The sequence below is a fragment of the Zingiber officinale genome, chromosome 4A, assembly GCF_018446385.1.
Source record: "Zingiber officinale cultivar Zhangliang chromosome 4A, Zo_v1.1, whole genome shotgun sequence".
NCBI classification, from domain to species: Eukaryota; Viridiplantae; Streptophyta; class Magnoliopsida; order Zingiberales; family Zingiberaceae; genus Zingiber; species Zingiber officinale.
Window position 1 is genome coordinate 117,087,728 of NC_055992.1, and position 26,095 is coordinate 117,113,822.

Below are 26,095 nucleotides of genomic sequence, written 5' to 3' on the forward strand. Positions count from 1 at the left end.
GGCGCTACCTCTCACAGAGCTGCTGGATCCGGTACGAGGCCACCCCCTTCTTTTCCGTCCCCAGTAAAACCGAGATCATCCGCAGTCGCTGCTCCGCCGACGACTTCCCCGCCGCCCTTCTCGCTTCCGAGCAGTCGAACCTCCTAACTGTAGTCGCCGAATTGGAATCCAACGCCAATTCGAGCGGCTTCTACAACACCACGATACGCGATCAGAGAGTCGGTGATTTATTTGGCCTCGCGCTGTGCCGGGAAGACCCTGCGGCGCTGCCGAGCAGCGCGTGCGCCGGTTGCCTCCACAGAGCCAGGACCGCCATCGCGGGCGAGTGCACGAAGAAGACGCAGGGGATCATGTGGTACGACGACTGCCTCCTGCGGTACTCGAACCAGACCATTTTCAACGTGGTGGACAGCGAAGGGAGAACCTTTTGCAGCGGGGATAGCGTCTCGTCGGACACCGCCAATATAACTATTACCGGAGCTGGGGCGGTCGTCGAAGCGGCGGTCGGCAATGCGTCGTTGTTCGCTTCCGGCACTTATACGTCACGTAACGCGAATACGAGCTACGTGACGGCGCAGTGCACGAGAGATCTCAGCAGGCACAATTGCCAGAGATGCTTGGGGGACGGGATGAACAGGATCATGACGGATAATTGCACTCAGCGAAGAGGGTGGCAGTTCTTGTCCGGGAGCTGCATGATTAGATACGAGGCGTATCCTTTCTTTACCCAGACGGCTCCGACGACCACAATCCCTCGTGGCGGGCCTGGCGGCGGCGGCGGTGGAAATTCTTCGCCAGGTTTGCGTCTGCTTCTTTACATCATAATTCGAACTCGGAAAATCTGTGAATCTTAATCTTTCGTAGGAGGAGGAGGCAGGAGATCATCAAATGTTAAAGTCATTGCAATTTTTCTTCCAATTGTGGCAGTTTTGTTCCTTGGAAGCTGAGAAAAGAAAAAGGTGACCGAGTAATCGAACCTCCAAAAAGATGAATCTATATGTTATGAACAACTAAAGTTCTCTCTTGAAATGATTGTTAAGATGCAGTAATTTCTTGTTACTTGACTTTACCAAAAGTCGCAACAAGAACAGAAACCTTGAGAAAACCGATGATATCGATTTGGATCCTTCAGGATAATCTCTTTGTTGTAGGTAGCTGATACAAATTTGAAAGTTCTATGGCAATCTGTACACACCCTAAGGTTTTTACCTATTCGAAGTAGATTTCCACCCTTCATCAATGCAAAAGCAAGAGCCAATTTTTCTGTGTGACTACATAAATCTATCACTTTGTCATCTTCCTTCATCTTATGGCTCACACAAGAAGTGTCAGAAACAAAACCTGATACTTTCATGGCCTTTCTAACTGACTCTAAAAGATCATAAATCTGTGGACAAACACCCTTTAGGCTACAATCACCAACAGTGAACCTGTGCACAATGCCTTTAGCCTCCACCCAGCTACAAGCAGTTTCCGGCTTAAGTCCCAACTCTTTCATAACGGATCTCGTCTTAGCAAGACTCTCCCACCTTCCTGCATCAGCATACAGACGCGATAAGTGCAGGTAAACATTTGTGTTATATCGATCTAGCTCTAAGGCTTTCCTAGCCGCATGCTCTCCCAGTTCCAGGTTTCTGTGATTCTTGCACGACGAGAGCAGTGTTAGCCATGTAGCTTTGTCAGGTTCGACAGGCATCATGTTTATAAACTCGTGTGCTTCCTCAAGAAGCCCTGAACGACCATACAGGTCCACCATGCATACAAAGTGCATCATCTCTGGTACAATGCAGTAGTCTCTTTCCATAGAATTGTATATCTCTCGACCTTCATTGACTAGCCCGCCATGGCTACAGGCTGACAAAACAGAAACAAAAGTGACACCATCAGGCCTGACTCCTAATCTTTTCATCTCATCCAGCAACTGCAAAGCTTTTGCACTCATTCCATATTGGCCATAACATGCAATCAATATAGTCCAAGTAACCACATTCTTTCTGGGCATTTTGCCAAACAGAGAAGTTGCATATTCGATGCTCCCTGACTTCACGTACATGTTAAGAATAGAATTGTACACAACCAAGAAGTCCAGATTATTGTTATCATAGACATGTTTAAGTATATACCCATGCATTTCTTTACCTTTACGAAGATCAGTCGTCAAACCACATATATTAAGCACCGTCGCAAGTATGGACAATCTCAACTGATACAAATTGTGCGAAACCATATCCTTGAATAGTCCCAGTGCAGCCTCAAATGACCCATCGAAAAAGTAGCCATTGATGATCGAATTCCACGAGACCAAATTTCTCTCGGTCATTCTGTCAAACACACTCTTTGCACAGGCCATCTTTCGGCATTTTGAATACATATCCACCAATGCAGTCTGCAAAACCACATCAGCAGTGTCAAGAAGACCGCTTGTAAAGCAATACCCATGGAGCATTCTTCCTGACTTAACCTCCTTCAAATGTGCACATGAAGAGAGCAAACTGGCTATAGTTATCCTATTTGGTTCAATTCCCTCTTCCAACATCCTAGAAAAGAAATGCAGTGCTTCAGCATCGCGTCCATTCTGCGAGAACCCACAAATCATCGTGCTAAAAGAAATCACATCCCTCTTGGGAATTTCATCGAACAGGCGGTAGGCTTCGTCGAAACAGCCATACTTCAGGTACATTTCCACAAGGCCTGTGCCGACCACAAGATCACCAACGCAAGAAGACCTGATAGCAAAGCCATGGATTTGCTGTCCATGGAGAGGAGATTCTTTTAACTGGAGGTAGAGCTTAATGAGGGCTGGGATGGTGAATCTATCCGGCCTAAGACCTTCCTTCTGGGATTCTAAGAAGTAGGCCAAGGCCTCTCTCGGCCGTCCTTTGTTGAGGTGCGCTCTCAGAGTAGAATTTAGAGAGAAGGTGGTCATGGAGAAGATGAAATGAGAGTCTAATCTCAGCATAATCTGACTGGCTAAATCCTGCAGGTTACCAAAATAGCCTAAAAATAGAAACTGGGAATCTAATCTCAGTATTCCTATTCAAGAAATAATACGATCTGGTTGACTTGACGAAGTAATTCTTCATACAAATTGGCTTTTTGGCAGGCGAAACTCTCGCCCCTAGCGTCACGCCGTATCCAATCTAAGGTCATCACGAGAGATAAATTGTAGCATCCGAGCAAGCACCTAAGGTCATCACGAGAAAGGTAAATTGTAACATCCGAACAAACATGCGATAGACAGGGTATAGTATGGGGATAACAGATTTATTCTTCAATTATCCCGAGGATCGATCCTGCGACATGATTGTGGCAATACAATTTGGCTTTTACATGGTTCAGTTGGTGGAGGACAGTGTTCTCCTCCTCATCAATCGCATTCTCCTCTCACTCCAATTCCCCTGAAACGATTGACTTGCCAATGTTCTTCCTCCAGATGCAGCGGTGTGTGATGAGCCCTCTCCGTTGTTCCATTCCATCTCGTTGACTCTTTGCGACGGCCCTGCTTCTTCTTCTTCTTCGTTTATCGAAACACTGTCCACTGAAGAAGAAGAAGAAGAAGAAGTGTTGCTGTAAGTGTTAAAGATGGTCACACTCTCGCTTCTTCTCGTGCTGTGGAAGGAGTGGCTCTTGCCCTTTCCATCATACACCGGCAAGATTGATCTCCCATGGCGTCCTGAACCGGTTCTGTCGCTGCCCAGACTGTAAGAAGTAGACAGTTTCCTCTCCACGCCCTTCTTCGCTCTCACAATCTCTCCCAACTGATCGATCGCTTCGTCGTTTGCAGCGCCTTCAGCCGCCTCTTGCTCCAGCTCGGAGATCCTGCTACTCAGTGTTCTTCTCTGGCTATGAAGCGATCGCTGGCATTGGCAATGGAAAGATGGTGCAAAGTGATTTGATTCAGTTTATCATTAAAAAAGGTTCGATTTTTCGGCGAGTTGCCTACCCTCTTGTCGAGGAATCGACCGAGACCATGATCTTGAAGCTTCTTCTTTCTCCATAAGTTACAGCAGAATCGAACAGCTCCAGCTAAAATGAGTAGCATCACAAGCTGGAACAACAGGAAGACAAATAAAGAGCTCGATTCACCGTCACCTTCATCAATCGGTGAACTTTGTTCATTCGGTTGCGAGCAAGTCCAAGCAATCCTTTGTCCTGATCAAAACACACTCTGTTTCAGTTTAAAAAAACATTATAGAAAGAACCAATGATTTGATACCTGCAGAATAAGATGGAAGACTGCTTCCTATCCCTGCAACAAATCAATGCTAAAATGGAATAAATCATGCACATTTCTTCAGCATCGACAAGCAATTTCAGAAGAAACAAACTCACTTATTGCAGAGAGGATCGACAGGAAAATGCTCTCATCCATGTCAAAGCTGTGAAGGTCACTCTTGGGCAACAAGGAAGACATTTCACCTGAAACATACAAATCGAATTCTCGAACAATTTGCCGTAAGCATTGTGTTCTAATTGCGAACATGAACTAGACCCTCACCATGATAGCTCTCACTCCAGTAAACAGTTCCTGTAGCAGGAGCCAACAAAGTAATAACCATGCTTGATGGCTTAAGTGCAGACACAAATGTGTAGTTGCCGGTTGTTCGAGTAGATTTCTCCTCCATGATTGTCTGAGAGACATACACTGCGAACCCCGAGCAGTCGAGGACTGGACTACTCATGATCACTGAATCTTCAGCATTCTTCTGGAGGTACTTCCTAAGCTGCCCGGTTGGAGAAAACGAATACAGAAACCCATCCAATGAGCCAATTGACAGCCAGCCTTGGAAGTTAAACAGACAAACTCTTAAGAAGTTTATTGATCGGTGTAAAGATCTTCAGTTGTTTACCATTAGAGTCGACGACTGGCACGATCGTTTCAGAGCTCAAGAGACCGACATTGCTCTGCCAAGAGACGGTTCCTGTCGATACATCGAGTGACATTACAGTAGCCTTCCTGGGGAAGATTAAATACAGATGGCCATTGTTTCCTGGAACTATGTTGATCATTTTATCTATTGAGCTAAAATCTTGGATCCATCTGAAGTGTGGACTACGAATGAACAAGGAATAGATCTGGCCTTCAGTGTTTGAGACCTGCACAGGGAAGCAAATTATCATTCATCAAATCGTAGAAGAAGTAAGATTTTGGTAGAGTTTCTTACGTAGATGGTTCCTTCACACTGATCGACAACAGGCACTGAATTGAAGAAGCAGTCTGTGGTGTTCTTCTTGCAGCCTTGACGATAACCGAACCGATAAAGCAGAGGACCAGCGCTCCACAGAAGCTGCTCTCCTCCTCTCAGAGAAACAGCGAAAAGGGCACGGTTTCTTACCGCAACAAATAACGACGCATACAAGCAAGATATAGAGATTCCAAGTATTTCCCCCGAGTGCTCGCCGAAGAAGACTTCGACGGTGGACTCCGGACGACCGATGTTGGAAGGGTTTATCCTCAAAACTCGATCTTCGGCGACCAAATATATCTGACAGTGGAAAGTTCATCTGAATATGCTAGTGGAAGTTGTAGTGGAACAATGAATTAGGGTAAAGATCACCTTTCCTCTATCGTCGGCGATGGGTGCTAGATCTGATCTGCATTTGTACTGGAGAGGGATGATCCAAGCAAATGAGCCATTCTTTTCGAAGCAGATCAAATTCATTCCCGAGCAAGAGAGGAACTTTCCATCTTCTGTGAGCATCAATGGGTTCCCCAATCTGTTGCTCTTCCTAATTCGACCTTCAGCTGGAACATAAATAAATGCGTTAGAATTGAAGTAGTGCGATGGAATCGATCGTTTCAGAAAAGAGGGAAAGAAACCGGAGTTTGCGGCGTTTGTAGATGGCGGCGCGAGGAGCAAAAGGAGAAACCGGAGTAGCATCTCGAAAGATTCTAGAACGCAAGATTTGCAGAGAATCTATGAAACAATAGTAGATCTTTGGGAGCGGTTGAGGGGAGTAACCGCCGCCCCACGTTCTTGGGAGTAACCGCCATCAGTTAGATTTCATTTCTCTCACCATAAATTGCCATTTATTAAATTGGCAACTAACTATTTGCAATCATCAGCTTGTTCCAAAATCTATCTATATCTTCCAAATTTAGCCCGCAAAAAGAAACTCCGGCCTTGATTTTTTCTAAATTTGGCATTGCAATTGTGGACACCGGCCACACGTTTCCATGCCTTTTATCCGGTTTTTTAATTTTCCAAATTTATCAACTCCTCTTTTCGATCTCAATCCCGACAGCTTCGAATTCCATCCCTCCGAACAATCAATTTCGATCCAACAAACAAATAACAGTTCTTCCTCTAATTCGATATATTCCATAAATTTTGTTGCTGTGATCGGTCGTTTACTCGTTTGTGTGTCGGTCGGTCGGTCGATCGATCGGGATTATGGTCGGCGGTCGGGGGCTGCAAGGGGAGCAACTCAGGCAACTGCGCAGCATCTTCAACCGCTTCGACATGGACGGCGACGGAAGCCTCACCCTCCTGGAGCTCGCCGCTCTGCTCCGCTCCCTGGGGCTGAAGCCCTCCGGCGACCAGATCCACGCGTTGCTCGCCGGCATGGACGCGAACGGGAACGGCGCGGTGGAGTTCGAGGAGCTCGCCGGCTCCATCGCGCCCATCATGACCGAGCAGGCGCTGCTCAACCAGCAGCAGCTCCTCGCCGTCTTCAACGACTTCGACCGCGATGGCAACGGCTTCATCTCCGCCGCCGAGCTGGCCCGGTCCATGGCCCGCATGGGACAGCCCCTCTCTTTCTCCGAGCTCAACGACATGATGCGCCAGGCCGACACCGACGGCGACGGCGTCATCAGCTTCTCCGAGTTCACCGCCGTCATGGCCAAATCCGCCGTCGAGTTCCTTGGCCTCACCGCCGCTGTCTCGTAGCCCAATTAATTAATTAATGTTGGAATTAGGATTAATAATTGTGCTCAAACCATTTTTCGTGCGTTTAACATATACGTGTAAATTAATAAATATTATATATATATATATATATATATATATATATATATATATATATATATATATATATATATATTGGTTTATTTAAGATTAGAAAAAAAATGATAATATGATTGTATTATCTTAGTTAAAACTATCATTATCCTTCTAATTTGAAAAACAACATTTCTCGATCCCCTCCCTAATAGTTGTTTGATTGTAAACAAGGAACGAAATTAGCTAAGGAATGAATGTCATTGAATAAGAATAGTATTTCTTTACGAATAAATTACAATTCATCAAACATAGAAATATATATTTGGTGATAATTTAGGAGTAGAATAGCTATTTCTATGAACACAACACACCATTAATAAATAAATTGACCTAACAAAGACTTTAGGCAACAAAGACCATGCTTTATAGATGAATTCTATAGATCAATGATAATGAAGCATAAGTGAGGAATAATTAACATTTAAATCATCCTCATCAAGTAAATGCAAATCACATTTAGGTCAAGCTCACATGGCTTCTGTGAGTCCAACCATACCATTTACATTCTCTTCCTACTCACCTTTTCAATGTCAAATAGTATTTATTGGAATACTTAATTTAAGGGACCTAATCATCATTGAGTATTAATGAGACTCTAATATTTTTTTAATTAATACTAGGTATTTAGTTTTTTAAATAGACTACTTCGGTCTCACTAAAATTATAAATTAGAAAATGCTCATTAAAGCTCATGCCAACCTTACCACAATAATTTTATTTTCTTGAAAGATACAAAAAAGCAAAATTAAATGAGATGTATTTTTTTTTGTCTTGCTTTAAGATGCAAGCCACCTAACTTTAGCCACAAAACAAGCGTGATTCGGCAAAAATCCTTTTTTTTTTAAAAAAAAGGTGAAAATACAAATAAATTTAATACAATTTTAATTTAGATTTATTAGGATTTAGTCGCAGTATATATTCATTCGCCAAATCCAAATCCATGGCGGCATCGACGCGGTGGGTGAGTAGATCGAAGGCGTGCGCTGCTTCAATTTTGTGACACAAATCGCTGGAATCGCGACGATGAAGAAGAGGCCGACGCCGCCGTCTTCGTCGTCGTCACCGCAGGCGGCCTTCTCCCCCAGCAGGCTCTGGCTTGGTCTGCAGCTGCTCTTTTGGGCGTCGGTGTTCGCGTGCTCGCTCGCGCTCATCCGCATCGCCGCCAGATCGGCGTCCCCGGATGCGGTCGTCGGCGAGGAGCCGCCCGTGACCGTCGGCCCCTCCAAGATCGCGTTCCTCTTCCTCGCCCGTTCCAATCTCCCGCTCGATTTCGTTTGGCACACCTTCTTCCAGGCATCCCCGTCGATAAAAATCTCGCCTTTTGGGGGGTATTGCTTTCGCTTTCACGGTTAGAATAAGCTCGATTTTGATTTGTTGTGCAGAATGCGGAAGAGGAGAAATTCTCGATTTACGTTCACTCTGAGCCGGGATTTGTGTTCGATAAGACGACGACGAGGTCTCCGTTCTTTTTCGGCCGTCATCTTCGGGATAGCATAAAGGTCTTTTTTATCCTCCTTTTTACCTCTTCTCCTTCATTTGGACTTAATGAAGAACTATATAGATTGAGCGACAGGACTTTTGTGGTAGCAGGTGATTTGGGGCGAGTCCACTATGGTTGAAGCAGAGAGACTGCTGCTTGCTTCAGCCCTCAAGGATCCTTCCAATCAGCGTTTTGCCTTGATCTCTGATAGGTATCATCACTTCCTTGAATATAGTAATGGAAACTAACGATTCTATTTATATATACTTCATATTTGTGATTTTAATCGATCTAATATTTATTTTCCATGTTTAAAATGAAACCTCTTTTGTTGATGGGTTTGTTTCTGATCTAAAAAATGAAGCTCATCAACCTACCATGGCTTGTACCTTGTATTGTAACGACCCGAGCGCCGCTCACTTGGCTACCAGGAGGGGTCGGGTCATTACAATAAAAAGGCGCATTTTTATTGTAACGACCCGACCCTTTGGCCTCTCATGCGGCCCTTGCGGCGGCCCACTGGTGGCCCCTTATATCGTCGGTCCATTTGACGACCTCTAATGTCGTCGACCGACGACCCTTGGCCGTGCCGTTACTCACTAGGACTTTCCACCCCTGGCAGTGGATTTTTACCTTCCCCAGGATTCGAACTCTAGACCTCCAGTCTAAGTAGTAGAGTTTATGAATCCTGGTAGCCAAGTGAGCGCCTCACTTGACTACCAGGATTCATAAACTCTAGTATTTAACCTGGAGATCTAGAGTTTGAAACCTGGGGAAGGCAAAAATCCACTGGCCAGGGGTGGGAAGTCCTTGTGAGTAACGGCACGGCCGAAGGGTCGTCGGTTGATGACATAAGGGGTCGCCAGTTGGGCCGCCATTGTGACCACCCAAGGGACCAAGGTTGGGCCGCTAGTGTGGCCGTCCAAGGGGTCGGGTCGTTACACCTTGGTCACCTTTGCCTCCGGGGCTATGGTGCAGCGGCAAGGCATCCAAGTTGTCACCCAGGCACCCACGGTTCGAGCCCCAGCTATGACGAATTTGTAGGAATTTTTCCTCCAAATGGGGCACGCAACTAAAGGATGTTGGGCTCCTGGACTGCCCGCTGCGAGCGCTTCCCGATTTACCTTGGTGGCCGGTAGGAAACTTCCGTGGGGCCGGACCGGTCATCCCATACTCGACGTTACCTAGCCTGATTAATCTTTTTTTTTTCGGATCACCTTTGCTGCATTTTTGCTACCATTGGTCACCTTTTCTGCAAAGAGCAACTGATACAGACGCTTTCCTTATTTTCTGTGCTAGATAATTGTAAACTGTATGTTGCTTGTGTCAGCAAGTCTTATGTTGAACATTTACTTGTGACTTAGTTGATTCTATTATCTTGAAACATGATTTACATTTGCTTATGTCTATCCAGAATCCCTTTCTTGCTTATCTTATACCATAGCAATTATTGGTTTTCTTTAATGGTTTTTAGGCTATTTTTCATTTTATTTCAATACCTTGCAATTGTATTGGTCTGAATCTGCTTTGATTGACCATGATAAGGCTGGGTCTCTGATTCATTTAGTTTATATTGCAGCTGTGTACCCCTTTACAACTTCAGCTATATATATGACTATGTGATGTCTTCTCCAAAAAGTTTTGTGGATAGGTAAACAAAACGAAGGGTGTTCTAATCTTATTTTCTTACTTTTACATTTTCTTATTGGATGTGGAGATGGCTAAGTTATATTGCCCTCGTTCTAGCTTTCTTGTCAAAAAGGAAGGGCGTTATAGTCCAAAAATGTTTCCCACAATACCAAGGGACAGATGGAGAAAAGGTTCTCAGGTAATTTACTTTTTAGTGTAGAAGATGATCAATGTGTCTACTTTTCACAGTGAAGATTAACGATTGGTGTTTGTTTCTCTTTGAGTTTGTATGACTGTATAATTTTTAAATCCAGTGGATAACCTTGGTTAGAAAGCATGCTAAGATTGTTGTGGACGATACAGTTGTTTTTCCAGCATTCAGGAGATTTTGCAAGGTGAGGACTGGTGAAATTTTTATCATTCTTAGATATTTTGTGAGCTTAAGTTTTTGTCTTCTCTGGAGTTGTTTGCATGCTGAACTGGCACCATTGAGGCATAGCTAATAATGGTTAGAGTATGGTGATCTTTGCTGTGGGTTCTAAAGTCTAAACCACTTGGGATACCTTGATCATGTTTGTCAGTTAAACTATTTAAAGTCTCTTATTGTGGCCCTTGCAGCACCTGACTGGAGAAGCACTCGGAGGAAAACAGAAAAATGTGAGTAGATTTATGATCATTCTAATCAAATCATTGCCTCTTGAAACGAATTCAGATCTTTTGTTTTTTCATTTTTTTTGTATTATATATCGTGTTTCATTGTACTGCTGCTACTTCAGTTAACTTAATTCATATTACCTGCTTAGTTTAGTAGCATGCTTTCTTTCTGTTAACTAAGTTTACCTCTTAGCACATAGAAATGTTTTTTTTCTGCTGATATATCTAGAAAGGATTTGGTTCTTCTTGTTGACTACTGAAACTCTCAGTTGGAACTTCTATTCTCTTTTAAGTTTTTAACATGTTAATGTTCAACAAGAACTCTTTCATAAGTTCTTATTTGAGCTCACAAAAAGTTAGACATTGACACTCGATATTCTTGGATATGTAAAACTGTGGAAACACTAAATCCTGCACTTGGATTTACACCTGTTCAATACTGTTGCCAAAGTTTGAGCAACATAGAATGTGTCAATGTGATACTAGATGAAGTTCAAGTACATAGATCTCAAGGACCAGATAAATGTACATATGGATGCCAAACTTAAAAAAGTAATATAGAAGCTTACTAATGCTGCCTTAATATTATGCTTTTGCAACTAGAGTTGTCTTCCATTTACTATTGCTTTCTGTCTATGCTGTCTAGCATTTACTATCTTGGCTTTTGTGCATTCGAGTTGTTCATTTTTTATAGTTTATAAATGTTTTCTTCTCTGCAGTACCATCAATTGGAAATGAAAATTGCTTTTTGTACTGGTTTTATATCACGAGTCTCTCTTTTCAGTAGTAACTTCTAACCTTTATATTTTATACGTGCAGAAAGAAGCAGCACAGGAAGAACATGATTGCATAACAGATGAACACTATGTCCAAACATTATTCTCTGTAAGAATATGTTATGCTCAGAAAGTTATTTGTTTATCTTGATTCCTGTGTTTGTCATTTGTGTAGTCCTTCTTAATGACGATAGATATGGTTGCGCAGAGCTATGCCAAAGTTAACGTGCAATATTTTGTGCAGAGCCATGTCAAAGTTAAATTAAGGAACTTAATGTGCGTGTTTTTTCATGGTCTGATCATTCTCTCTCTTTCAGATGACTCAACTTGATGATGAGCTGGAGAGAAGAACATTAACATATACTTCATGGAACCAATCTATCGATGTGAAGGACAAAAGAAGTTGGCACCCTAAGACATTTGAATTTGCTGATGCTAGTCCACAAGATATTATCGAAATAAAGGTCACTTACTATCTGCTATTTCTATTAAATAAGCTTGCTTTTCTTCCACATTTTGTGCAATTCACCAACCCCCGTCGCTACTTAAACCATTGAATCACTTTCTCTTAATGCTGTGCTAGGTGGGGAGCTTAGTGAAGTGTTGATGTTATCATACTGTGAATTTCGATAAGTATTCCCCTTTTTATCAAATAGATCATAAAATATACTGTTCAAAGTTAAGGTGTCATTAGCACAGCTGACAGTATGGTTCTTCCTATAAATTTAGATGAAGAGCGATATGTTCCTGTTTGTACTAATTATCTTGATTTCTCAAAAAAAATGTACCCAAGTTCCCTTTACCTTAAGGCTCTCTTCTTTCTTATTTTGCAGAGTATCAATCATATATACTATGAGACAGAGTATCGAACAGAGTGGTGCCAGTGCAATGCTAAGTTTGTTCCATGTTTCTTGTTTGCAAGGAAGTTCTCCAGGAGTGCTGCTATGCGCATTCTCAATGATGATCTCGTGGGCCCATTCGATGCTGGTTCTTTATTTTTTCCAGACTCATAATTTTGCCTCTACAGGTAGCTCAATAGTTTCAGAAACACACACACACATCTAAAAGTTTGATCATTCAATCATATTCATTCAGATGAAATAAGAAGTTAAACTCCATTGGACATCTACGGGAAAGTTGACTGCTAGGCTGTTAGTAGATGAAAATATACATCATTAGAAGATGCAGGTTTGTACATAACCAAATACAACACATTTCGATCGGCAAAGCTTCAACTCAACATATAATTGTTAGCTTACAGAGAGAATTTGTCTACTCATAGTACAATGTTCCACAAATACAAACTCTTTTGTGGCTTACACTTGATACAATGTTGGTAAATCTACAAGTTTCCATATTGTTTACTACTAATTGATGCTTGTTTCAAAAGATATTGTTTCCTGGTAAATGCTAATACTGATGAGTTCTCTAAATGACTATTGGGAAACCTTGTAAAAGTAAAATAAGAGAAGTAGAGAACAAAATAGGAAAAGTAATTGATGCAATCTGGGTAAATCAGGTCGGGTCATCGCCCTATCTAGGCCTCATGAATAGGCCAATGCTTTCCATAACAGTCGGGCCCGTCAAGCATCGACCTCCCCTATCCGCATGGTCATAGTAGTTTCCAGACAATGAAGAATCCTGACTGAGTGAGTTCCCTCTGATCTCATCCTTGACGTGAAACTGATCCTAGTGAGGCTGCCTGCATCGAGAGTAATGTCGAGCTAACGACCAGACAACGTTAGGAGTGTTGGTGCAATTTCCCAATGTCAATATTGATTAGGTTAACTAAACTTGAGTTGACTTGAGCTTAGATTTTGATGTTTGACAATATGAGAGGAATGAGTCAAATAGGTCACGATTGATAAGATATTTGACAATTTATGAAGATTGCTAGTGTAATTGTCTATATGGAATATTGTTAGTCAAAAGTTGATCAGAAGAGTCAAGTAGGTCAAGCTTGTCTAGATACTTGATTGGGAAGTCCTAACTGCAGGTTAGGCAAGGGCAAGACCAACGGGCACCTGGTGTGAGAAAGTCCCGGTGAGTGAAGTCGGGCAGTTGAAAAGTCCTGTGAGTAAAGTCAGGTGAAAACCCCTAGTGAGTGAAGCTAGACGGATGAAAATCTCGGTGAGTAAAACCAGGTGGGAAACTCCTAGTGAGTGAAGTTAGGTGGAGAAAACTCATGGTGAGTGAAGCCAAGCATGTGGAAATCCAAGTGGGTCAAGGTTGACCGGATACTTAGTGTGTGGAAGTCCAAATGGGTCAAGGTTGATTGAACACTTGACACGAGGAGAAAAGTCTAAGTGAATCAAAGAATTGACCGAACATATGGTGATGAAGTCCTAATATGTCACGGTTGACCAGATGTTGGTTAAGGGAATTCTAGACTTGGATTAAGTAAGTTAGGGTTGGAGCAGTCGATTGGGGCAATCGATTGTTCCTAAGTTAGTTGATTAGATAATCGATTATGAGATTTTTGTGAGAATACATAAAAGGTCTGAATCAATTGGTTCAATCAGGCCTAATCGATTGACCAATCAATTAGGATAAGTTGTTGCGAGAATAGAAGGCGACGGAATCGATTGACCAATTGATTCTAGCCATGTTAATCGATTACGCCAATCGATTAGGCATATGTTTTTGTCACGAGAAAGTGAATTGATTGAGGCAATCGATTGGGCTAATTAATTAAGGCCTTTTTGTGAGTGAACAAAGAGTTGCAGAGTCGATTGGGTAATCGATTAAGGCTATCTGAATCGATTGGGATGACTTATCAATCGATTAGGGTTCAAAAAGAGTCATTCTGTAGGTGCGCAAAACAGTCGGATGACGTGACAATCGATTAGAGAAAGCTGAATTGATTTGGAGGCATCGAAGAACCCTAGAAAAAGACATTTGCCGAGATTTGAAAAGGAGAACTCTTCACCTTCCTCTCCGACATTCATCGTCGGTTCTTGGGAGTTTAGGATTGAAGTGTTGTTGCATTTTCAAACTTACAAGAGGATTCTACATCCACAAGAGACTAAGCAAGAAGAGATTTTTCACTTGTAATTTTGCATTTACTTCTTGCATTGTATTGTATTCTTGTTGAGAGTGTTGTACGAGATTTCTTCATCTCTGTATTATTTCGAGAATGAGTATTTTTGATAGTGAAGAGTGCGTTTTTGTGTAGATTCTTAGATTAATCATCTCATTGAGATAGATACCAAATAAATTTTTTGTGTTAGCATTAAGAGGTGTTCGCTTTAAGTATTTTGCTGCAAATCATGATTGACGAGCGAGAGAGCTATTTTCCTCCCTTATAGTGTCGGAGTGTCCCAACAAGGAGTACGATCCGACGATTATCGCCCTTATTGCAATGTCCTACTCATGCGGTTGACCAACATACTTCACTCATGTAGTCATCCACGTGGCTTTCCTAGGGCTCACGTGATAGCTTACGTGTACCTTCCACCTCCATGTCTAAATAAGGTTCAGCGAAGGAAAGTAAATGCATGATTTTCCTTTCCCATGCAAAGACAACTCTCTCTTTCACTTGTGCACGTTTGCGAGACCTTTGCTTCAGCGGAGTGGTCACGCTGACAATGTCAACTCCATATCTTTGGAGGAAGAGGGAGAGAAGCCGAAGTTGGTGAAAATAACACTCAATGAAAAATAAAATATTATGGACTGAAATTCTGCAAAGAATTGAATGGTGAAGGTAAATTTTGCAAGAATTGGATGGTCAAAATGAACCTTTAAATAACTTTACCGATCCGTTTCCAACGGAGGTACGATGTCAAGAAAAACAAGCCTATCGTATTTTACTGTTAATTTCCTTTTTGTTCCATTTCTTTTTTTAAAAAAAAAAAAATTATTTGCTGTGTAATAAGAAGAAGATAAGAACCGTGCTCTTGAAGCAGAGTAACGAAGGAGGTTGCGCCTTCCTCCGAGGCGAGGTTAGGGTTTGGCTTGACGTTGGACGACTCGTCGGAGGGAGAAGCCCTGAAGCGCCAACAAGCCATCCATCCCGTCCCATTACCGCCGAGCCCCACCCCAGGTGCTGGATCGTCAGAGCAGACGAGATGGACGAGGTGTTAACCGCCGCCGACATGGCAGCATCGAACGCGTCGGTCGGGCACGGTCCCCCGCCGACGCTTTCTTCCAATATCCCCCTCCTCTCCGCGGTTCTCGCCTTCTCGGTCGCCCAATTCCTCAAACCCTTCACCACCTTGTTCGTCCCTCACCTCCCCCATTCAAAAATTCCAATTTTTATGATAATTTCGGAAGCTTCTATTTCAGATTTTCCTTGCATATCTATCGAAGTTGCTTTCAATATTTATTCCTTTGTTATCTTTCATACGCTTATATTAGAAATGCAGGTACAAGGAGAAAAGATGGGATTCTAGGAGGTTGCTTGGTTCAGGTGGAATGCCTTCCTCACACTCAGCTACCGTGGCAGCTCTCTCTGTGGCTGTAGGTCTACAAGAAGGGATAGGCAGTACTTCATTTGCGCTTGCCGTAATTTTAGCATCCATTGTATGCACTTCTCTGGATTCTACAAGCTTTCTGTTGGATTAGTTGATCATATCTTGTCTGATTACATGTTTATATTATGATTACTTACATTATCTAGCTCCTGTTTCACAGAACAGTTTGTCCCAGATCTTCCTTTTGCAATCTACATTTCATCTCATGTTGATATTATGATATTTGCAATTTACAATGGTATCTTTGAACTTGATATTGTCAATTTTTCATTCAGTTTCCAATCTTGTTGGATTGTTTCAGGTTATGTACGATGCATCAGGAATCCGATTGCATGCTGGTCGGCAAGCTGAGGTAAGTCTATTAAGATGACTTGCATTCTGTTTGTGGAAACCAAAACGATTTTCTGTTTTTGGGAAAAAAAATTAGAATACTATTTTTGTAAACAAACTAACTGGCACATTTGTTCTATGTTCTTTCATAGGACGCTTAATATTCATGTTTACATTGCGTATAAAATGCTTGTATCTTTCTTCTTGTCAATCTTTGTACCTATACATTTGAACCTTTTTCTAATAAAATATATGGCCATTAACTACACTTGATTTGATGAGGTGTAGAATGAGCTACCTAGTTATTTTATCATTGAAGATTTGTCAAGAATTCAAGATAATATATAGATACTTCAAAGCGTTCTCTGGTTGCCACTTAATAATTGGTGTCGTATACATTTGCAACTTGCAAATTCTTTACGAGAGATTTGTTACTGCCTTATTATCTCAAGTATAAATTGTGCGATAGATTCCTGGATACACAACTCTGTAGCCTCGTCCTTCTCTTATGTATTTCTCATTTATTGAAATATGCTCAATAAATTAGTTAAGGCTAATCTGTCTTTATGTAATTCTCATTTTTGCGGAACCTTGTGAACTTTTTGGTGGTAATCATAAGTTATATCCAGTATATTTCAAGACTATATTGCATTTGAAGTTTTCCCTCTTGCTCTACTACATCCACGCAATCTTATTTTACAAAACTCCAACTATGATGTATACTGTCGTATCTATCCTTATTCTGATACACAACAATGCTTGGCAAAAAATGCGCTGTCATAACTTAAATCTCTGTATGGTTATTTATGCAGTTGCTGAATCATATAGTATGTGAGCTACCACCGGAGCATCCTATATCCAACTTCAGGCCTTTACGTGAACCTCTTGGACATACTCCACTCCAGGTACTCGTCATGCGCATGCATTTGTAATACAAGTAAATGTCTAGAATAATAAGAATCTATTTGCCTGCTTCTGTAATCACACGAGTTATTACGATCACACTATAGCTGGCTTCTGTAATGACACAAGTTCTTGACACAGGTTTGTGCCGGGGCCCTACTAGGCTGTATAGTATCCTATCTCTTGAGAAGCTCTGTTTAGGTTCCCTGATCTAGCACAAGTCGGAACTGGCTTTCTATGAAGTTACCTTTTCCACAGCCACCAGGGCAGATCTTATGAATGCATCTATAGAAAACGTAGGAAGCTTTCTTCACAGGGAGTTTGTCCATAGATATTTGTAGTCAGGAATTCGTTTATATTGCTTATGAAGAGCTAGATTGTTCGGTCAGTTTCCATAAACATTGACTGTTTCCATAAGCATTGACTGTTAGTCCACATTGTCACACTGACTATTAGCGACCAACTGTTCTCCAACTACTCTTCAATCTTCATAATTGACCGTCAACTCAACTGCAAACCCTGTCCCAAAATTCAAGTTGTATGCTGCTCAAGCTTGTCCCTCATCAATGGATCCACCACCAAATTCCTCTGTTCATGTTGTAGCTGATGAAAACACCACTAATCACTTCACAAATCCACTCCTTGATCCGCCTTTTCTCAGGTCACACTCTTCTCCGTCCATCTTCGCTGATTTCCATACTCCATCCCCTGCTTTTGATCTCCAACCATCACCAGACCTCCCACCACACTGTTCTTCATGAATCAAGCTGCCGCCGGCGTCATACTGTGCATCTCCGTTCGTTCTCAACAACCTGCTCGTCCACGCGGTGGACGCCCAGCTCTTCTGTGGACCAAGGTGAGAGGTGGCTGCTTGCGTCTCTGTCGGGACGGTGGCTGCGCGCGCGCTGGAGGGGCTGGGATGGGCGGATAGCTTCGACCTGGCAGTGGCATCGGCGACAACGGTGGGGTACGGGGATACTATGCCTTTGCGTCGGTTAAAGGGGAGGCTGTTCGCCTTGGTGTGGCTGCCGGTGAGCACGCTGGCGGTGGCGAGTGCGTTCTTGTACCTGACAGCGATGAAGGTGATAAGAGGAACTGGAGGGCGGCGGAGTGGGTCCTGGGGAGTACGATGACCGGCTGCGATGTGATGGCGGCGGACCTCGACAATGACGAATCTATAAGGTTACGGGTTTCGGATCTATACAACGATTTCATCAACATTATAATATTTCCAAAAAGCTCCGAACCAAACAAAGCAGTAGTCCACAGAATTAGACAATCAATTCATCGAAAAGTATGGAAAAGTAGAAGTCTAAAACAAAATAATCAGAAATTCTACTATAGATACAAGATAAGCTTAAGCCTCTCATTATATGAATGATTCCAAAAGAGTGTGAAAGTCATACAATTAAATTAAATAATACTGTTATTTATTAGATGATTAGTCAGTCTAGTCGCGCCAATAATAGAGTTGAGGGTCGAATAATTCGGTGGACCCCGGCTGATTGGCCTGTCCAATTAAGATAATAATATAGTTGACTTTGTCACCAATTGAATGGTGAAGTTAAGCCTAGTCATCTAATTTCAATCTTAGGCTATTTTAATCAAAATTATTTTTAAAACAACTCTACTTTATATTTAATTTAATAATTTTAATTAAAACATTATTTTAGAGTGCTTTATACTTTATATAACAGTAAATTATTGAATCACATAGTTTAAGTTTCGTATTATCTAAATTGGATAAGTAACTTTGAAAATATCCAATTCACATACCAGATGCCTATTTTGCCTCTTTCCTCATTCCCTTTTGCTCACTAAATTGATTACTATAGTGTAGATTCAGTATGTTTTTGTGACCAATAACAATAACTATGTTTTATCCCATTAGGTGGAGTCGATTATATGAATTATTTTATGTTATTAAATTTTATCTCCTATTATATCATCATCTATATTTAAATAAATTTTATCTTATTTTATTATTGCTAATTAAGTATTTTTTTGATCTTTTTTTCTCATTTGATATGTGTGTTTGTCATAGTTTTACATCGCTTAATTGGAGCATTTATTAATCTTCTAAATACATATTTATACCATCTTAAACGTGTTTCTCGGAGTTTTTTTTTTAATAAATACAACTCTAACTTTCTCACTAATAATCTTATTTCTTATTTTGTCCATCCTTGTATGTCTACACATTCACCTTAACATCCTCATCTCTGCAACTCTTATCTTCTGCTTATGTGCTCGAGTCATAGTCTAACATTTAGCTTCATATAGTATAGTAGGTCTAACTGTGGTTTTATAAAATTTTTCTTTAAGTTTTAGAGATACTTTACGGTCACATAAAACACCCGACATTCTCCTCTATTTCAACTATCCTGCTTGTATTCTATGTAAGACATCTCTTTTAATCCCTCCATCATTTTGAAAAATGATTTTAAATATTTAAAGCTCTCGGTTCCGGGCAACTTGTCATTTCCTATCTTAACAATTATCTTATTACGTCTAATATTGCTAAATTTAAATTCTATATTTTCTATCTTTAATCTACTAAGCCTAAAACCTTTCCCTTCTAGTGTTTTCCGCCAAGATTCTAGTTTAACATTTACTCATTCACATATTTCATCTACCAAAATAATATCATCTGCAAATAACATGTACCACGATAATATGTTTTGAATGTGTGCAGTAAGCTCGTCTATAATTAATGTAAAAAGATAGAAATTTAGAACTGATCTTTGATGTAATCATATTTTTATTGGAAATGCTTCAGTTACTCCGTCTTATATTTTAGTTGTTACGTCCTAGGACATATCTTTAATTAGTTCAATATATGTTACACTAACATCTCTCGTTTTTTAGAATTTTCCATAAATGCTTTTTCTAAGTCAATAAATATTATATGTAGATCTTGTTTTTGCTCTCGATATTTCTCAATTAATTATATAAGAATATGTATATCTTATATTGCCGACCTTCCAAGCATGAACCTAAATTGATTTTCAGTCACTGTGATCTTATTCCTTAATCTTTTTTTTATTATTTTTTTCTAAAATTTCATGGTATGACTCGTTAGTTTAATATCCTTATAGTTTGTATAATTTTGTATATTTCTCTTATTCCTGAACTAATCCTCCATTGATCAAACATGTTTTTCGTTTTCAATATTATGTTAAATAATTTTGTTAGCCATTCAATATCTTGTTTTCCTAGGCACTTTCATACCTCTATCGGAATATTATCCGGTCCAATGATTTTTCCATTGTGCATTCCATTTAAAGTTTGTTCTACTTCTGAAGTTTGAAATCTACAATAAAAATTTAAATTTCTATACTCATTTGACCTATTTAAATTACCTAAGTTAAGTTGGTCACCTAAACCTTCATTAAAAAGTTGATGAAAATACTTTTTCCACCGTTTTTTTATTTATTCATCATTTACTAGTACCCTATTATATTTATCTTTAATATATTTAATTTAGATAAAATTTCTTGTTTTCCCTTCTCCCACTTTAGTTATTCTATAAATGTCTCTTTTCTTTTTTTTAATCTAATTTTTTATATAATCATTCAAAAGTTTCATTTTCAACTTTTTTTCTCTATTATTGTATATTTTTTTAAGTTTTCTTTATTCTTACAAATATATAATTTCTTATAAGCTATTTATTTTTTCTTCACTTTCTCTTGTACTTTCTCATTCCACCATCAAGATTCCTTATTTAGTGATGCATGTCTCTTTAACTCATCGAGTGTACTTTTAGTTACTATTTTTAACTTTGATACCATCTTATCTCATGCCGTATTAGAGTTACCATTGCCACGCCCCAGAGAAATCCCTGCTAGACAAAAATCCGGCAGCATCTCCCATGTACGAGTAACTATCTGAATCATTACTACATACAAAATATACATCAGCCACATACGGCTGGAATATATACACAACCACGCAGTTTATATCATCAGCCCACTCGGCAGGAATAAAATAAACACAACCATGCAGTTTAATAAGCCTACACGGCTGAAAGTAAACACGCACAGCGGAAAACACAAAACAAAATGAACGTAAGACCAACAATGGCACTAACAAAATACCTGCAATCACTAGACTTGACTCTAAAATTCACATCGACTTATTGAAAAGCAAAATACACAAAATCAACATACCATCCAAACAATAACAAAACCAAACAGAAAACTATCCTCGAGTGTGACGTGGTACTGACAGCCGGGACTCTCCAAGCATCTATGACTCATCTACTTGTTACCTGGCGAAAGAAAATCAAATTGCGAGATGTTGAGTATTGGAACTCAGCGGGTAAAGAAAAGACAGTGCATGAACGTAATATACAAATAGAAAGTGGGCCAAGAGTATACAGTCTCATACAGGAAATAACAGATACTAAAATAGAATTAAAATAAATGCTCATACTTGAAATCATATTCTAGGCTAGGTATAATAGGTCAGAACTGGTACTAATCTGCTATAGTACTGCTCATAACTATAGAATTAATAAGCAAGATATATACAAATTTCCAATGACTAAACATCTGCAATGAGAATATATCTCAACACAAGTAAGCATATCAGCATATGTGAACAACATCAGTAAGTAAGCAATAACAGCATACATAGACAGCAGTAGCCAAAACAAATATAATAACAACAGCGTATGCACGGATGGTCACTCCCGTCCACCTCTCTACACCATGACCCTGTATGGTCGAGAGGTCGGGTCAGTGACAGACTGTACACCACTCCAGCTATCACTCACATGAGTGGCCAAGGGGACAGATGCATAGTAGCTAACTAGCTACATTTGCGACGGGGTCCCTACTGCTCGTACTTTAGCTACCACTACCCATGAGTGGCCGAGTGAGGCACGACAGGACAAGCGACATCAACTCCAGCTACCACCCTCTCGAATGGCCGAGGATGCGGCCCTGGTTGTTAGGATGTATTCTAAAAGTCTAGCTTTTGGTATAAACATTTATCTAGAAATAAGAATCACATTGGTCAAATGTCTACATTTATGATAAATGTAGTTGTTCAATTAATTTATATTGTAGATAACATGGTGTGTGGTGTCACACACAGAGGATCATGTTATCAGTACCTTATAAATTATAAATAGTAGCTCACGACCATGATGGAAAGGAACAAACCATTGGAAGATCGTAGTGTAATTAGGTATTAGTTTATCTTAACTATATAATTACACTAGTACACTTAGAGTGTATTGAGTAGGACCATTAGAGGTCGTTTCTTTTATACTGACTTTATAAAGGAACAAAGATCTCAGTTATTATGGAAGTGTGTGCTCTTAATCCTAATATAATAACAAGCACATATATTTGATATTTATTTCTTTAATTTATCAATGGGTGAGATTTAGTTCGATAAATCAATAATCTCGATAAGTTGGGAAATGATATCACTTATAGTGTGTGTTGTTGATTATAGAAGGAAACTGTGTCCTAGTGATCTAGGTTGAGAATGTCCCCAAGAGGAGCTCATAAGGATTGTCATGTTAAATCCTGCAGGTGGACTTAGTCCGACATGACGATAAGGTTGAGTGGTACTACTCTTGGACTAAGATATTAATTAAATGAGTTGTCAGTAACTCACTTAATTAATGGACATTCGACATCTTAAACATAGGGAGACTAACACACTCATAATAAGAAGGAGCCCAAAATGTAATTTGGGATTGGTGCGGTAGTTCAATAATAGTTCTCTAGTGAAATGAATTATTATTGATAAAATTAAGTTGTGTGTTCGGGGTGAACACGGGATGCTTAATTTTATCGGGAGACCAAAACCAATTTCTCCTCTCGGTCCCTATCGTAGCCTATTAATTATAGAGTACTATACCCACCTATACTCACCTTCTTACTCATCCTATAGGGGCCGGCCAAGTTAGCTTGGAGACCAAGCTAGGGCCGACCATGGTTTGTTTCATGGGTGAATTCATATGGCCGACCCTAGCTTGAACTCAAGCTTAGGTGGCCGGCCCTATTAAAATAAAAAGGAATTTTAATTTTAAAATTTTTTCTTATGTGGATAACATGATTTAAAAGAGAGTTTAAAAATTTAAATCTTTCCTTTTATAAGATTCTACAAAAGATTAAGAGAAGAGCTAAATCTCTTTCCTTATTTGTAAATTAAAAGGTTGATTTTAATTTGGTAAAAACTTTCCTTTTATTCATGTTTTTGATTTAAAAGAAAATTTAAAATTTAAAAATTCTCTTTTATTAGTTTCTACAAAAGATTTAATATCTTTCATTATTTGTAGATTGAAAGGAGATTTTAATTTTTAGAGATAACTTTCCTTTTAGAAATTATCCACATGTTTAAAAGAAAGATTTTTAATTTATAAAATTTCCTTTTTATTAAACAATCATGAAGGGATAAAAATTATTGGAGAAATTTTTATAAATTTCTAGAAACAAATTAGGAAGTTTTAAATTTTGTTTTAATTAAAACTCTCCTTGTTTTGGGGAAAGAGGTGGCCGACCATTGTAATTGAAAAAAGAAAATTATTTTAATTAAAATAATTTTTCTTTTTCATGGCAAAGGAATTAAGGAATTTTTTATTTAAATTTCCTTATTTGCCAAGACCAAGGATTATAAAAGAGGGGGTAGAGGTGCATTCATGGTGAACGACTCTATTCTTTTTCTCCCTCTTTTCTTCCTTGGTGTGGCCGGCCTCTTCCCTTTCTCGTCTCTCCATCGTTGTGGCCGAACCTCTCATCCTCCTTGGAGATCAAGTGGTGGCCGGAATTTAGCTTGGAGAAGAAGGAGAGAAAGCTTGCATCCCTTGGAGCTTGGTTGGTGGAAAAAGATCTTCATCTTTTGGAAGCTTTGTGCTTGGCCGAAACTTGAAGAAAGGAGAAGAAGGTGCTTTGGTGGTTTCTCATCTCGGAAGATCGTTGCCCACACAACGTCCGAGGTTAGAAGAGGAATACGGTAGAAGACCTAGAGGTTTTTGCTTGCAAAAGAAAAGGTATACTAGTATTTAATTTCCGCATCATACTAGTTTTATTTCTTTGTAAAAATACCAAATACAAGAGGAATGTGATTCTAGTATTTCGAATTAGTTTTAGATCTTGTGTTCTTTTATTTTTCTTTTCCTTGTGATTTGATTGTTCTTTTTGGTTGACCTAAAGTTATTTAAGGAAATTAAATATTAACTTTCCTTAAAAGGCTTTGTCTAGGCGGTGGTGGTTGTTCCCATATCCAAGAAGGACATGTGCCTCGCCATGCAGTCCTGGAAGCCAATTTTGGAAATTAATATTTAATGGAATTAATAACTTAGGTGATTTGGATCGAACGTGTTAAGCTCCGCAGGAGATCCAAGTCTAAACCTAAAAGAACAAATAAATTAAACTTTGGATCAAACGTGTTAAGTTCCGCAGGCGATCCAAGTTTAATTTAAAAGAACACATGATAGCTACGAAAAGGTTCAGACCTTTGTACAAAATTTTTGTACAGTGGAACCGTTAAGCTTTCCGAGTAGCAACCAACACTGGTCAACGACTCTCTCGACCGCAAGAGAGAATTGGTATTTGACATGCATGCCATGATATGATGCGCCAAATGCAACAGTCAACATATATATATAAACAAAAATAGGTATGCTACATGACACCAGCATGCTCAATATAGTACATAAATAAACAACAATCAAAGCTTTCAAACATGATATCTAGTGTCTGCTACTTATCATGGACAACAACAAGAGACTGTATAGATATGGAAACGAATATCTCAAAGATCAAGTGGAAGTATCAAGCGCAGGAAGAACAAGAGTGGAGTCAAGATAAAAAACAGTTTCTTATCCAAAATAGTTCATGCACCAAGGTCAAAGTACTAAAAGAAACAAAGCAAGAAATACCCGCCTTTACTAGGTAGTCTGAACCAAATCACGCTTCATCACGTCAAAGTGCTCGTTTCGAAACAACGTCCTGCAATCATGTACTGTACAATTAAGCTAATCTCATAAGAAACAACAAACTAAACTCAAACCCAACTTAAGTTTCTTAAGAAAACATTGTAGACACATCCACCTAACCACACTAAATCCTATCCCTTCGAATCTGTCCAGAACTTCATAGCCAACACCAGTAGTAAAACACAATGACAAACATTTTAAAACACTTCAATTCTATCTAGGATTACAACATCCAACATATGCGGAAACAACACCAAAATAATTCATTTCAAACAATGTCACTTCGGTCCAGAAATAGCTTAGCCCACACCGGAACTGAAACACAACGAAAAACATCTTAGCACACTTCACTCCTGTCCGAGAATCCAAACAACTCACCAAAATCTGATCCCAAAATTCTGAGGTTTACCTGGGAGCAAAGCAACGATGAACTAGAATCAATTCATCCAAAATCTATTCTAATATCCCATGATTATTACAGGGAAGCAATGGAACCTCTAAATCAAATCAATTTCCCAAAATTGGTTTCAAAAGATTTCAGCTAACAAGAACCAGTGAACACAACACCCAAGATAAATTCTTCATCGCTCAAACTCATCTAGAGATCCAGCCCCATCTTAAGGAGCAAAGAACAAGATCGCAACAAGGAAACAAATCACCAACTTCCAATCTATTCAGAACAAAACTCTCATGAAGAAGTAGTGCATGGAAAACAAATAAGGTTTCGAAACTCTCAAATCTGTTCAAGTAATTGAAATCGCTACACAGAAACAAAGCCACATCGAAAACCAATCACATTCCTCCTAAACCTAGAGCAGAAAACTGGACACAAAGAATCATTGAAGAAATAAGGACATCCTTCGGAATCATTCTATACGCCAACTCCC

At 39.8% G+C, this 26,095-nt stretch overlaps 6 protein-coding genes across 7 annotated transcripts; 4 read left to right on the forward strand and 2 right to left on the reverse strand.

Moving 5' to 3' along the window:
* The first annotated feature begins 333 nt into the window (after positions 1-333).
* On the forward strand, positions 334-1,004 carry LOC121970731 (cysteine-rich repeat secretory protein 38-like). The gene is made up of 2 exons (XM_042521627.1): positions 334-798; positions 865-1,004. The coding sequence occupies exons 1-2, from the start codon at positions 351-353 to the stop codon at positions 945-947; spliced, it is 531 nt and encodes a 176-aa protein (XP_042377561.1). The 5' UTR covers positions 334-350; the 3' UTR covers positions 948-1,004.
* Positions 1,005-1,066: 62 nt separating this feature from the next.
* On the reverse strand, positions 1,067-2,926 carry LOC121972674 (pentatricopeptide repeat-containing protein At1g08070, chloroplastic-like). Its single transcript, XM_042524321.1, has one exon. The coding sequence runs from the start codon at positions 2,924-2,926 to the stop codon at positions 1,067-1,069; it is 1,860 nt and encodes a 619-aa protein (XP_042380255.1).
* A 315-nt stretch (positions 2,927-3,241) lies between these two features.
* Positions 3,242-6,148, reverse strand: LOC121972675 (protein GAMETE EXPRESSED 3-like). Its single transcript, XM_042524322.1, has 10 exons — positions 6,052-6,148; positions 5,822-5,893; positions 5,559-5,746; positions 5,166-5,486; positions 4,851-5,097; positions 4,499-4,783; positions 4,333-4,419; positions 4,217-4,249; positions 3,944-4,152; positions 3,242-3,857 (listed from the first exon to the last, which is right to left on the reverse strand). The coding sequence occupies exons 1-10, from the start codon at positions 6,146-6,148 to the stop codon at positions 3,336-3,338; spliced, it is 2,061 nt and encodes a 686-aa protein (XP_042380256.1). The 3' UTR covers positions 3,242-3,335.
* A 181-nt stretch (positions 6,149-6,329) lies between these two features.
* Positions 6,330-6,893, forward strand: LOC121972676 (probable calcium-binding protein CML14). The gene has a single exon (XM_042524324.1). The coding sequence runs from the start codon at positions 6,396-6,398 to the stop codon at positions 6,891-6,893; it is 498 nt and encodes a 165-aa protein (XP_042380258.1). The 5' UTR covers positions 6,330-6,395.
* Positions 6,894-7,944: 1,051 nt separating this feature from the next.
* LOC121970732 (glycosyltransferase BC10-like) lies at positions 7,945-12,917 on the forward strand. 2 transcript variants are annotated; one of them, XM_042521628.1, is made up of 11 exons: positions 7,945-8,300; positions 8,390-8,506; positions 8,598-8,698; positions 10,067-10,138; positions 10,234-10,315; positions 10,431-10,511; positions 10,735-10,773; positions 11,590-11,655; positions 11,864-12,010; positions 12,380-12,573; positions 12,642-12,917. In XM_042521628.1, exons 1-10 carry the CDS (start codon positions 8,031-8,033, stop codon positions 12,557-12,559), a joined length of 1,155 nt encoding a protein of 384 aa, XP_042377562.1. In that variant the 5' UTR covers positions 7,945-8,030; the 3' UTR covers positions 12,560-12,573; positions 12,642-12,917. The 2 variants fall into 2 exon arrangements, with proteins under 2 accessions (XP_042377562.1, XP_042377563.1); XM_042521629.1 differs by lacking the exon at positions 12,642-12,917 and having other exon boundaries at positions 12,130-12,562.
* A 2,504-nt stretch (positions 12,918-15,421) lies between these two features.
* LOC121970733 (uncharacterized membrane protein YuiD-like) lies at positions 15,422-17,668 on the forward strand. The gene is made up of 5 exons (XM_042521630.1): positions 15,422-15,762; positions 15,911-16,067; positions 16,320-16,370; positions 17,161-17,253; positions 17,393-17,668. Exons 1-5 carry the CDS (start codon positions 15,614-15,616, stop codon positions 17,450-17,452), a joined length of 510 nt encoding a protein of 169 aa, XP_042377564.1. The 5' UTR covers positions 15,422-15,613; the 3' UTR covers positions 17,453-17,668.
* Positions 17,669-26,095: the final 8,427 nt, after the last annotated feature.

Coding starts and splice junctions, on each gene's coding strand:
- LOC121970731 (XM_042521627.1), top strand. CDS start 351: ATGTGGTACGACGACTGCCTCCTGCGGTACTCGAACCAGACCATTTTC. Junction 799..864: donor CGGTGGAAATTCTTCGCCAG/GTTTGCGTCTGC, acceptor AATCTTTCGTAG/GAGGAGGAGGCAGGAGATCA.
- LOC121972674 (XM_042524321.1), bottom strand. CDS start 2,926: ATGACCACCTTCTCTCTAAATTCTACTCTGAGAGCGCACCTCAACAAA.
- LOC121972675 (XM_042524322.1), bottom strand. CDS start 6,148: ATGCCAAATTTAGAAAAAATCAAGGCCGGAGTTTCTTTTTGCGGGCTA. Junction 5,487..5,558: donor TCGCCGACGATAGAGGAAAG/GTGATCTTTACC, acceptor TTCCACTGTCAG/ATATATTTGGTCGCCGAAGA. Junction 4,784..4,850: donor GCCAGTCGTCGACTCTAATG/GTAAACAACTGA, acceptor TTAACTTCCAAG/GCTGGCTGTCAATTGGCTCA.
- LOC121972676 (XM_042524324.1), top strand. CDS start 6,396: ATGGTCGGCGGTCGGGGGCTGCAAGGGGAGCAACTCAGGCAACTGCGC.
- LOC121970732 (XM_042521628.1), top strand. CDS start 8,031: ATGAAGAAGAGGCCGACGCCGCCGTCTTCGTCGTCGTCACCGCAGGCG. Junction 8,507..8,597: donor ATCTTCGGGATAGCATAAAG/GTCTTTTTTATC, acceptor TTGTGGTAGCAG/GTGATTTGGGGCGAGTCCAC. Junction 10,316..10,430: donor GATGGAGAAAAGGTTCTCAG/GTAATTTACTTT, acceptor TTTTAAATCCAG/TGGATAACCTTGGTTAGAAA.
- LOC121970733 (XM_042521630.1), top strand. CDS start 15,614: ATGGACGAGGTGTTAACCGCCGCCGACATGGCAGCATCGAACGCGTCG. Junction 15,763..15,910: donor CTCAAACCCTTCACCACCTT/GTTCGTCCCTCA, acceptor TTAGAAATGCAG/GTACAAGGAGAAAAGATGGG. Junction 16,068..16,319: donor CCGTAATTTTAGCATCCATT/GTATGCACTTCT, acceptor GGATTGTTTCAG/GTTATGTACGATGCATCAGG.